The sequence below is a fragment of the Hyaena hyaena genome, unplaced genomic scaffold, assembly GCF_003009895.1.
Source record: "Hyaena hyaena isolate Hyena2069 unplaced genomic scaffold, ASM300989v1 scaffold_0, whole genome shotgun sequence".
In the NCBI taxonomy this organism is placed as follows: Eukaryota; Metazoa; Chordata; class Mammalia; order Carnivora; family Hyaenidae; genus Hyaena; species Hyaena hyaena.
Window position 1 is genome coordinate 2,446,580 of NW_024080632.1, and position 12,379 is coordinate 2,458,958.

Here is a 12,379-nt window from a genome sequence, read left to right on the forward strand (position 1 = left end):
GGCAGCCCCAGCTCCCCCGCCCGCGAAACGGAGAGAGCGACGCGCCCCTGCCCGGGAGCCCGCGGAAGGGAGGCCGGAGCGAAGGGCGGGATGCGGGGCCGGGCGGGCGGGCAGGTGCGGCCCGCGTCTCCCGGGCGACACTCACGTCTCGGAACTGGACCAGGCCCTTCTCGCCCAGGGCGCTGAGGCACTCGTAGGCCGTGCCGGACTGCAGGAAGAGCTGCGCCAGGCACATGGTCTCGCTCCGGAACAGGGACCCCATGGCGGGCCAGCCCGCGCCCCGGCGGGGCCCGACGGACGGCGGCGGCTCCGAGCCGCTCGGGTCCGCGCGGTCAGCCGGGGAGGCCGGGGCCTCGGGCTCCTCCTGCGTCCTGGCCGCCGCCGCCGCCGCCGCCGCGCACCATGGGGCTCCGAGCTGCAGCTGCCGCCCCCGGTCCTGCCACCGCTGTCGGGCTCCAGCCGCCGCCGCCGCCACAGCGCGCGCGAGGCCCCGCCCCCCGGCACAGCCGGTTCCGGTTCCGCCCCCTGCCGGCCGACCAATGGACGCCCGGAGTTGCGGCCGCCCGCGACGGCGGCCGGGCCAACCCACACAAATCCTACGGACTACGGACGACTGCGGGGGCTCCACGCGGAAAACAGCCCTTCGCTCAGCTCTTTAGCGCTTTTGAAAATGAGTTTTACTGAGTTTGTGCCGTAAAGCTCACCCGTTTGGAGCATACAATTCCGTGGACTTTAGTAAGCTTACAGAGTGGTTGTGCAGCCGTCATCACGATCCACTTTTGGAACGTTTCCATCGACCTGAAAAGGCTTCCACCTGCGCCGCGCAGTCGGTGCCCACGCCTTCCCTTCCCAGCTCGGGGCAATCGCGAACAGCCTCGTCTCGTGGGTCTGCCGTCTTGGGACATTTCATACCAACGGAACTACACCGCATCATGCGGTCGCGTCTGCTCTTGCCGCCGGCCGTTCTCCCGGGTCCCGTCCCCCGCGCAGATCGGAAAGCGGATCGGGCGCCGGCACTGCGCCCTCCCCCCTTCCTCCCGCCGCCGGCTCTGCCGCTCCTCCCCCCCGCAGCTACAGTGATCTCTGACACAGGACGAAAATCTGGTGTCGCCCACTTTAAATCCTCTGGCTTCTCCCACTGCTTTCCAAATAAAATCCAAATTTCCTAGCATAGCCGGCAGGGCCCCACAGGATCTGACCCCTCTGCTCCCCCAAGCCCCCGTCTCCGTCGCCTAGCCTTGGCCTCCCTTTGCTCCACCGCACCTGCCTTCCGCTAACTTCCCCGGTAGGTGCGCTTGAACTTGCGGATTCCTTCCTCTGCCTAGAACATCCCTCTCCTACACCCTCTCAAAGCTGTCTCAGCTCAAGTGTTCCCGCTTCTGAGGCTGTCCCCGACGCCTGGCTAAGGTAATCTCCCACCTCACTCCACCGCACCCTGTTTTATTTTCTTCATCACACCTACCGCGGTCTGCAATTATCTTCTGTATTTATTGCCAGTTTCCCCCCACTAGAATGTAAGCTCCACCCACAAGGGACATTGTCTCAGTATCTCCAGGGCCCGCATGTAGTAGCCACTCAATAAATATTTGTCAACTGCATACATGAATGTGTAAATGTAGAAGTTAAAACCATATAGTAGGTCCCTCAGATCCCATTTTTCTGCCAAAGTGAGCTTTCCCTTCTTTAACTACAAAAGTCATCCTAACAAAGCCCACAAAATCAGGCTCAATTACCTGTCATTTGGAAATGTTTAATTTTCCAGAGCTAGTTCACTAACTCCCATAAACTTTCTGAATCACTACAATTAATTGATCAGTGGGTAGTAACTTTTATTCGGCAAAAAACAATTTTTTTACTCCTTCTATAGGATGTAATCACTTCAACCACAGAAGTCCAAATCAAAGAAAAAGAGCAGCAGAAGGGAATCCACTATTTCTCAATGAAAAACCAATAGTGAGTGGTATTGAGGGAGAAACTTTTTTATGTCATTAGTCACATGTTTAATATGAATTAGTAAAAAATAGAACTATATTTACAGGCTCAGATTGGAAAACGCAACAACACATTCGACGTGTCTGGGAAGTCAGGAGGCCCCAGGAATTCGATCAGCGTGTGAAAAGGTAGACAAGCATTTTTCAAAATTAGGTTTACTGACAGTATACAAAGTCCATATAAAACATAACTACATTTATCTGGCCCACAAAGAAAATTACAAGATTTGCTATATGGCCACGACAGGGCTGTGGTTGAAGACATCCATTTCCCCCAGTGACCCCTGCGTCATGCCTTTTGTCCCCTTGGAAGGAGCCACAGGAGGAATTTCTCTCAAGGCCAACTAGGAAAAACTGTCCTTCATTGGAAACCAGCTTATTTTAATTCCATGCACCTATGATTCCTGTAGCTAATCATACTTGGTTTTTTGTAAATTAAAGACTAAATTAGGGGTCTACCTTAGCTATCTGCAAGGTCTTTGGCATTTTCACGAATTTACCTTTACTCCTGATTTTGTTTTACTTCCCTCTCAATATTACTTTCCTTCCCTCAGCCTCTACATCTTCCCTCATCAATTTATTTTGTGTCTTTACATACAAAATAATAGATTTTATAATATACACATATTAAGCTTTATGGATTTTTAATTCTTTCTTTAGAATAGGGGAAATCAATCAATTCAACAGAGATAAAAATTTAGAGAAAATATTAACTTTCTCAGGTAAGAATAATCTATTTGGACCAAAATTCCTCTGACTTTAGAAACCTGTGAGACACTACAGCTTCTAGGATGTATTTACCCAGTTGACCCTCTCGTGCATTTCGCTCAGCCCGCTCCGGCCACTGGAACGCCTCTCCTGCATTGCTCTGCACATCAGGATAGTTGCATGCCTGAATTAAATTCCCAGTGCACTTAAGAAACATTTTCTCCAAAAATAAAGCACTGCATTTATTACAATGTCACAGAGAGGCGCACAGGAGTACAACAAATCACTGAAGTCTGTGGTCTGCAAGAAGTCAGATGGCAGTTGAATTTCACTCTTTGCATGTGCCGGCCCAGGGGTTGCTGAGGAATGCAGCTAACATGAAGAAGGATACTAGTAATAAGCTCTTGGCCACACACTGAGAATAAGGCTCCCCTGCAGAACAATGAATGAAATGAAGCAAAATTCTTATTTCTTAACTTTTTTGGTAATTATTTAAGTAGAAGTAAACCAAAACAATAATAGTGATAATTTCTGAGTGGCAACCTTATTAGTTAATTCTTGAAAACTTTTTCCATGTGTTTTAAGTTTTCTTTGACACATACTTTTGAAAAAAAAAAAAATATATATATATATATATATGTTATGGGGGCACTGAGTGGCCCAGTGGGTTAAGCATCTGACCTTTGATTTCAGCTCAGGTCATGATCTCACAGTATATGAGTTCGAGCCCCGAATCGGGCTCTGCTCACTGACAGTGCAGAGCCGCTTGGGATTCTCTCTTCCCCTCTTCCCCACTTCTATCTGCCCCTCCCCCACATTACATAATGAGAGCCATTCCAGAAATCTGCTTTAGCCTACCTTGATAATACCGGGTCAAAGGATACAGAAGTTGTGGCCAACACACTTCATTTCTGTTACAGTCATACTCTGTAAAATTGATCTGGAATCTACAAAGCAATTTAGAAGATTACAGTAGGTCCAACAAAGTGTGCTTTTGATAAGACGCATCAATGCTTGATGAAAGAAATAAACTATTTTTGAGTATATATTTTCCTGCTTCCAAAAAATGTCAACTAGGTTGTCAACTGGTTTACCTTGTCAGTGGACGGGGTAACTGCGCAGGTATCTTAATAAACTGGACGGACGCACTGACAGGGAAAAGGTCGGCCTTATCTTCGCAAGAAAGACCACATTGGAACTGCCAGTTCATGAAGGAGAGCCTGGGGGGACGAGATGTGTAAGGAACACGTCCACCACGCGTTTCTAACCTGTTAAGGGCATCAGGTAACTGACAGCAACAGTACAAACTGGGATTCTCTTAAAGAAGGTTCAAATTCTACTAATGCTATGTCCTCCCCCTTGGATGATGTAAATTTTCCAACATATGCACAGAGAGAGAATAGCACCTCCTCGGCCGATCACCCAGCTACAATAATAAACAACATAAAGATAAGAACAACAGCAGCTCAGCATTTTGGAGGGTCTTCCAAGCGCGTGCACACACACCACAGCAGTCTTCGAACAGCACCGCCAGGCGTGTGTGGGCTAACGTCCGTCGTTTCTCCTCTCCAGCATCCCTTCACTTTTCTTCTGGCAACCGCACCCCAACCCCCTTCGGAAGACCCCCTCCCCACAGTGCACCCGAATGGATTATTACGTTCATGGATTTCAAATGTGCTCGGCACAAAGCAGCCCCTTGCTCATTTGTACCCCCCAAGAGACCTTGCAGAATCCCTCACACACAGCTCTATAAACACTTGTGAGAACACGTTACCATTACACATACAGTTGATGCATACACCGTTTACGTATAATCGTGTTGCTAATAATCGCAATTTGTAAACAAACCATCAGACCGTAAATTAGCATCTCTCTATGCTTCGGAGCACTCTCAACGTTCCTGACTCTCTCTAAGCGACACTCCTCCCAGATGCAGTCATACCTTGTCTCTATGCCAAGTATCTCCTGCTGAGTAATCCCTTCTACCGCACCAGCATCGGAGATGAGGATGCGGACACTGAGCCGGGCAGGAATATCCGTGCAGATGCCGTTCACGCTAACAGATGGGTCTGCGCCTGAATCGGAGGCATCTGCACCTAAGAAATACTAAGTTGTGCATTTTGGAAAGAAGAACTTAATAACAGTTTTCCTACAGTGCCAGGATGCAGGGGGGCCACGATGCAGGGGGGAAATAGGAAATGTTATTAGATAGCAATCACTTTACTACACGTTCATCTCTAACAGTACTGTCACTCCTAACTATGTTACCCGTTGGGTTCAAAATGTTTCCCTGTATGTTAAGTCAGTCATTGGAACTTTAAAATCCCTGACCCACGGCGGCACCTCGGTGGCTCAGTCGGTTAAGTGTCCAACTCCTGATTCTGGCTCAGGTGATGATCTCACGGTTTGTAAGACTGAACCCCAACATCGAGCCCTGTGCTGACAGCGCAGAGCCCACTTGAGAGTCTCTCTTTCCCTCTTTCTCTGTCTCTCTCTCAAATAATTTTTTTTTTAAAATGAAAAAGTCAACTTAAAAAAATTATAAAATAAAATCCTTGACCCACATAATAAAAGCATAAATCCTGATTCGGTTCCCAAGCTCCACACTCCCCCAGTTTTGGCAGAAAGACCCACCACTTCAGTCAAATGCCACGAGACTTCGCACATCCTGCAGGGCGTAGGAAAAGCTGTATACGTACGACACTTAAAGCGCAGCTAGCAACGTCAGTTAGTATGGATTAAATAGTTTGGAAGCAACTTCCTAATGTGTCGCCATAGAGTGACACACGTGGAAGAGAATAAAACTGAATAAGAAATTAATTTTCATTCTTCTGGAAAACCAGGCCTCGGGGGAAAGCAGCGAGGTGATGACAGGAGGGGGTGGCAGGAGGTGACACCGTGTCTTTATGCAGTCCCATTTCCTCCTCCTCCTCGAGGCGCATGTTCAACGTCGCTTCTCTTCTGTTTATCAGCCAGGACCGGGGTCCATTTGGCTTACACATGACACAGAGGCTAACTGCGTCCACCTTGAAGGCAACGAACCGCCACCACCTCAGCTGTCTTACCTAACCACCTTGGGTTTTTGGTCTTGAAACATCCATACTTTCTACTTGTGCCTCATCTGTCGGGCATTTCCGCGGCCCACCCAGCCGGCCTGGTGGCAAAGCCCCCAGGGTTGACAAGCCCCAACCTCTGGATTCCATTTCCGAATGAGGAACTAAGCCAGGGCCTAGTGGCTTGAGCAGGGCCCCCAGGGCCCCCAGAACCCCTCCCACAGTCAGAGAGTGATATGGGCGCCTCGGGCCCATGACATTACGATGATCCCTCACCGCCCAAAGTGGGGAGGGGTTGGGGTCATAAGGATCCAGACCGAATCACAAGGGGTGAGAAGAGCGCAGACAGCCCACGGAGCTGAAGTGACCTAAGGTGGTCAGGAGTGCAGGATGCAGATATCTGCCTACCCCAGCCGCACAGAGTGGGGGGCAGAGCCACATGCGCAGTGACAGAAGGGGACTTAGGAACGCGGATACTGCAGAGCCAGTTAGCTCTTTCTGGCCCCAAAAGGCAACCTGTTAATGAGAGCAACAGAAGCAGCTTTCTTTCTGTTCAGCACAGTTACACACTTAAGACCCCCCTCCCACGATATCACAAAGACGTCGCCTGACTTGCGGGCTGCGGGGACAGCAAAGGGGCTGGAACCCCGGCTTTTGGTTCTAGTTCTGCCACCACAAACCATGGCCTCGAGCTTCTGCACTGACCAGCAGAGCGAGCTGGGGCTCGACGGCCAGACACACGTGTTGGATTCAAAGCCGAACTTGGGCCTGCTGTGGCGAGCTGAGCGCAGCTTACCGCCGCTGCCCGTGCCACGCACCTCACCTCCTCGCACCCGATCCCCTGCTAGCCCTTCGCTACAGACGCCCTGGCCCGGGTCTTCCTACCCGGCCTGGGTGGTCCCTGCTCTCCTGACCTGCTGCACAGTTAACTTCTTACTTTCCCAACGGCTCTCTTGAGACACAATTCATACGCCACGCAATTCACCCCTTTACAGTGTGCACTTGAGTGGTCTCCAGGACACGCACAGACTTGTATGGCCATCGCCAAATTCCATTTTTAATGCCCCAAAAAGAAACCTTGTGCCCATCAGCAGTCACTCCTCATCTCTTCCTAACCGCCCCCGCCCCTGGAGACTATCAACGTGCTTTCGGTCTCTACAGATCTGCCCATTCTGGCCGTTTCGTACACACAGCCTCAGACAGTTCGCGTTCATTTGTGTCCGGCTTCTTTCACTCCGCATCACGTTTTCAATCACCTTATTTCCTTTTAGGTTAACAGCATTGCTTTTATAAATTACAATGTTCGTTCTCAACTGCCTACATCCCTGGCAATCAAAAACAGCAATGCAAACTGAAACGCGCTGAAAATCTTCAATCCTCATTTACACTTCCTTTTACAAAGACTGTTAGCTAATAAAACAATTGGGTGATTTGAACTTCATGTGGATTTTCTCTTAAAAAACAAAAATTGTGGGGCGCCTGGGTGGCTCAGTTGGTCAGGTGTCTGACTCTTGATTTCAGCTCAGGTCGTGATCTCACGGTTCTTGGGTTCAAGCCCCATGTCAGGCTCTGCACTGACGGCGCAAAGCCTGCTTGAGATTCTCTCCTGTCCTCTCTCTGCCCACCCTCCCCCTCCCCAACATATGCAGGCTCTCTCTCTCTCTCACTCATAAATAAATAAGTTTGGTTTTTTGTTTTAAAAAAGGGCATCACTGGGGCTCCTGGGTGGCTCAGTCAGTTAAGCGTCCAACTTCGGCTCAGGTCATGACCTCATGGTTCACGGGTTCGAGCCCCGCGTCGGGCTCTGTGCTGACAGCTCAAAGCCTGAAGCCTGTTTCGGATTCTGTGTCTCCCTCTCTCTCTGACCCTCCCCTGCTCACGCTGTCTCTCTCCCTCTCTCTCTCTCTCTCTCTCAGAAATAAATAAAACATTAAAAAAAAAAAGGGCATCATTAACAAAGGTAAAAGATGTAAAGAGCCTGCTGGCCAGAGAGTTAACCTCAAAACGAATGTCAGTTGAGCCAGAGCAAAGAAGGAGACCTGCTGTGTGGAGCTCCCACACACACAGGGCTAGCACTGTGTAACCATAGCAACAAGTTGCACGCTGCACATCTATGCAGCTTTGACTTACGTATTATTTCGAGCCAGCCGTCGCTAGGATCATTGTAATCGGAGTTGCCTCTCATTGCAACATGAGTTGCCTGTATTAATGAATCAAGTAGTTCGGCAGCATTCTCCCTGCAAAAGAGTGAGACATTTCTCAGCACATGGCTGGCGGGTCTCATCCTGAGGTCCTTTCCAGGGAGTATGTAGGCTGTGCTTGCTGGGTGCCTAAATAAAAGCTGCCAGAAGAACTGGCATTAAATGCTGGCTGGGTGTCTTTGCTCTCTTTTTTTTTAATGTTTATTTATTTTTGAGAGAGACAGAGAGCAAGCAGGGAAGGGATAGAGAGAGAGAGTCGCAGGATCTAAAGCAGGCTCCAGGATCTGAGCTGTCAGCACAGAACCTGACCCAGGGCTTGAAATCATAAACTGCGAGATCATGACCTGAGCCAAAGCCAGACGCTTAAATGACCAAGCCCCCCAGGTGCCTCATGTCTTTGTTCTCTCTGATGGCCTTTCCAGGATGGACCTAAGCCACTTGGGGAGGACATACAGAAGCATCTTTCACTTTGGACTTCAAATGTTAGTAACTTATGTTGGTATCATATAGTTTACAGACTCCATTGGGTGGTCATAAAAGTTGGGAGGTGGGTAGATCAAATACTGAGTTACCAGGATAAATGTACGGGCCATAGTGATTCAATAGCAAAAAGAACCTTTTAAATATCTAGCTGGATTTCTGAGCCATGAGATTAAGTCAAGACTAAGAACTGGAAGACACCCAGTTGGCTCAGTCCCTTAAGCATCTGACTTTGGCTCAGGTCATGATCTCAGGTTCATGAGTTTGAGTCCCGCATCAGGTGAGCTCTAGCCCCATTTCAGGTGAACATGAGCCCCACTGTGGGTGAGCCCTGCTTCTCTCTCTCTCCCTCTCTCTGCCCCTCACCACTTGCACCCACCCCGAAAAATAAATAAATAACAGCTTCTTTTTGAGACAGAGAGAGACAGAGCACGAGTGGGAAAGGGCAGAGAGGGAGGGAGACACAGAATCTGAAACAGGCTCCAGGCTCTGAGTTGTCAGCACAGAACATGAACTTGAGCCCATGAACTGCAAGATCATGACCTGAGCCGAAGTTGAACGCTTAACCGACTGAGCCACCCAGGTGCCGCATAAATATAACAGCTTCTTAAAAAAAAGAATTGGAGCTTAGCATTCCTTCTTTCTGGCAACGTCACTGACAGGTACAAACTTTATAAACTGCAGGGGAGCGACTGTGCGACTCCAGCCTTATGTCCCACAGTCAAGAGCCTCTGCTGGTAAGTTACACCTGCAGTCTACTTCCTGCTTAGTGCCTCCCCCATCTTTTCCCTGCTTCCCAAAGAACTATACGCCTTGACATGTGTTATGGATAAAATGGGCAGAAGGATGCATGCAATAAAAACCACAATGAGGGACACCTGGCTGGCTCAGTTAAGCATCCGACTTTGGTTCAGGTCATGATCTCATTGTTGTGAGTTTGGGCCCTGCACTAGGCTCTCTGCTGTCAATGCAGAGCCCATTTTAGATCCTCTGTCTCCCTCTCTCTCTGCTCCTCCCCCATCCATGCGCTTGCTCGCTCTTTCAAAAATAAACAAACATTTAAAAAAAAAATTTTAACCCACAATGAGATAACGCTTCACACCTACTGAGATGGCTCCTATCAAAAAACATAAATTCAGGGGGCACCTGGGTGGCTCTGCAGGTTAAGTATCCAACTTCAGCTCAGAAAATAAGTGTTGGGAGGATGTGGACAAACTGGAACCCTCTGACATTGCTGGTAGAAATATAAAATGGTGCAGCCACTGAAAATAATGCAGTGGTTTCTCAAAAAATTTAAACACAGAATGACTATATGACCCAGCAATTCCACTCCTGGCTACCTGCCCAAAATAACTGAAAGCAGAGAGTCAAACAAAAATGGGTAAGTGAACGTTCACTGCTGCACTATTCACAAGAGCCGAAAGGTGGAAACAATTCACAGGTCCATTTACAGATGAACGGGTAAACAAATGTAGTGCAGCCGTACGACGGAGGACTCAGCCAGAGGGGAGCCCAGCACTAACACCTGCTACCACAGGGACGAGCCTCCAAAGCATGAAGCTGAGTGAAAGAAGCCCGTCACAGAAAGTCACCTAGTGTACGATTCCGCTTATATGAAATGTCCAGAAGACGCAAATCCCTAGAGATTAGTGGTCGCCAGTGGCTGGAGGAGGGGAGGAATGGGGAAGGAATGACAGCGGGTACGGGTTTCCTTTTGCAGAGATGAAAATGTTCTGGAACTAAATAGGTGTGGTGATTATACAATGTCATAAACGCACCAAATGCCACTGAACTATTCACTATAAAATATGAGTTGTATTGTATGAGCGCCGCCTCGATTTAAAAAAAAAAAAAAGGGAGCATCTGCATATCCATTAACACCCTTTCCAAATGCCACCCAGGCAAGTGCAAGGTTCCTTATACACCACATAACAAGTATTCCTTTAATGTTAATCAAACCAATTAAATCTGCCTCCTGCCCTTTTGTACTTCTAGGAGTACTGGGCTTCAACGATGAGCAGACGCGAGCAGAACAAATGCATAAATATGGGTGAAAGGGCTTTAGTCCCAGGGAAGAACTCGATTTTCCCCCTATCGATATTTGAATCAATCAATCAATTAGTCAATAAACTGTACTTCACTGTCCTCTACCACTTTTACACACTTTTTTTATTCAGACTAATTTTTCATTCATGCTATCATTACTATTCATGTGGTGAATTCATTTTAAGCAAACCACTCAAAACGCAGGAAAATAACCAATGATACACTCACCTGAGCTGCGTACAGTTTTCACTGATCCCCACTTCTAAAAGACAGCCAGATAGAGCATTTTCTCCAAATAAAATGGGTTTGAAAGTTGCTGATGTACACAAACCCCTTCCAGCTAGAAAATAAAAGATAATCTTTTTACTAGTTTTGCTAAATGAAAGTAAAGATTTACTACTGTTTTTTTCTTGGGAAACAGACAGAAAACAGAACGTAGAAATAAAGTTGCCAGTTTTCGAGAACTGAGGTCATTGTCACTCTATGCCTTTCAAAGCTGAACAAAGGCGCCTTTCTGTATCAGAACACCTTGACCGGGAGCAGTGGCTTACTCTGAACACGCGAGTTAATGCCTCTGGAAGAGGCAGGCAAGTACCACCACGGCAGAGATGTCCCGTAGTTCGGAACAACTCTATAGTCATGTCAACACGCAACAATGACAAGGGACTCCCCAGCCAATCCTGCATCTACATCTCTCTTACAAATAACCCGCACTTCAGCCGTAAACAGTGTTAACTTTTGAGAAAATGTAGAAGCCTGATCTCCCCCATCTCCACCCCCATCCCCACCTAAATAAACCAACAGGAATTTGAAGTGATTAACTACTTGATTAGATTCAGAAAATGGCAATACTTCCAATTCTAGCTTACCAACGGCCTAATCGTATTACCAAACCAGATTACCCGGTTGCCAAAGGTGCAGACTCGTCACATTATTCACCCTGTTGGTATTTAGAGCTCGAACAGGCTTGCCAAGTTGGTAACCTAGACAAACACAATAACGAGGAGTAGCTAAAGTCAACCTAATACAGCAAGCACAACCTTGTCAAATAGTGTAAAAGAGGAATACACACCAAAAGGAAACACAGAAAAAGCTGTGTCAGAATACACTTGAGGGGCGCCTGGGGGGCTCAGTCGGATAAGTGTCTGACTTCGGCTCAGGCCACGATCTCACGGTTTATGAGTTCAAGTCCTGTGTCGGGCTCTCTGCTGACGGCTCAGAGCTTGGAGCCTGGAGCCTGGAGCCTGCTTCAGATTCTGTGTCTCCCTCTCTCTCTGCCCCTCCCTCCCCCACCACTCAAAAAAATAAACATTAAAAAAAAATTTTTTTTAAGAATACACTTGAGAGAAGATACCATCTTCATTCCTTTTCTGTTTTGCTTTTTTTTTACTTTTTTAAGTTTTTTTTTTTTTGAGAGAGAGAGAGAGAACGAGCAGGGGAGGAGCAGAGAGAGAATCCCAAGCAGGCTCCAGCTGTTGGCGCAGAGCCCAATGTGGGGCTCGAGCCTACAAACCCATGAGATCATGACCAGAGCCAAAATCAAGAATCAGACGCTTAACCCACTGAGCCACCCAGGCGCCCCCATTTTGTCTGTTTTTTTTTTTTTTTAACAAAGATATTTGTGTGACTTTCTAAATAGATTTTTTAAATAAAACCTGAAAAGGAACATGCAGGTCTCGGTGCTGGAAGGGAGTCAGAGTCCTGGCTGCGACGTGTTTCTGTTGTGGGCTGCATGGGGGAATCTGCGGCCGAGCGGCCAGGTAACGAGTGCTCGTGAGCGATCACTGCTGCTTCTGTCACAGGTGCTTTGAAAGTGGACTGACACCAAAGTAACCTTTCGACGGAAGGCTCTCCAGTACATCAGTTCCACCTCCCGGTCTGATCCAGGTCCTATTCCCAC

The 12,379-nt window shown here is 48.1% G+C and overlaps 2 protein-coding genes across 3 annotated transcripts in view; both read right to left on the minus strand.

Moving 5' to 3' along the window:
* Positions 1-474, minus strand: part of ATP6V0A2 (ATPase H+ transporting V0 subunit a2) — a 41,261-nt gene extending 40,787 nt beyond the window's left edge. Inside the window, exon 1 of the mRNA XM_039234513.1 lies at positions 146-474. Within this exon, the coding sequence (XP_039090444.1) occupies positions 146-262 (117 nt within the window). The 5' untranslated portion in view covers positions 263-474. The remainder of the gene's footprint in view (positions 1-145) is intronic.
* Positions 475-1,804: 1,330 nt separating this feature from the next.
* TCTN2 (tectonic family member 2) overlaps positions 1,805-12,379 on the minus strand; it is a 29,427-nt gene continuing 18,852 nt past the window's right edge. For both annotated transcript variants that reach the window (XM_039239663.1, XM_039239596.1), the window contains exons 12-18: positions 11,382-11,462; positions 10,708-10,819; positions 7,883-7,989; positions 4,642-4,795; positions 3,794-3,919; positions 3,558-3,646; positions 1,805-3,131 (exon numbers count right to left, since the gene is read on the minus strand). In XM_039239663.1, the coding sequence (XP_039095594.1) occupies positions 3,028-3,131; positions 3,558-3,646; positions 3,794-3,919; positions 4,642-4,795; positions 7,883-7,989; positions 10,708-10,819; positions 11,382-11,462 (773 nt within the window). In that variant the 3' untranslated portion in view covers positions 1,805-3,027. The remainder of the gene's footprint in view (positions 3,132-3,557; positions 3,647-3,793; positions 3,920-4,641; positions 4,796-7,882; positions 7,990-10,707; positions 10,820-11,381; positions 11,463-12,379) is intronic.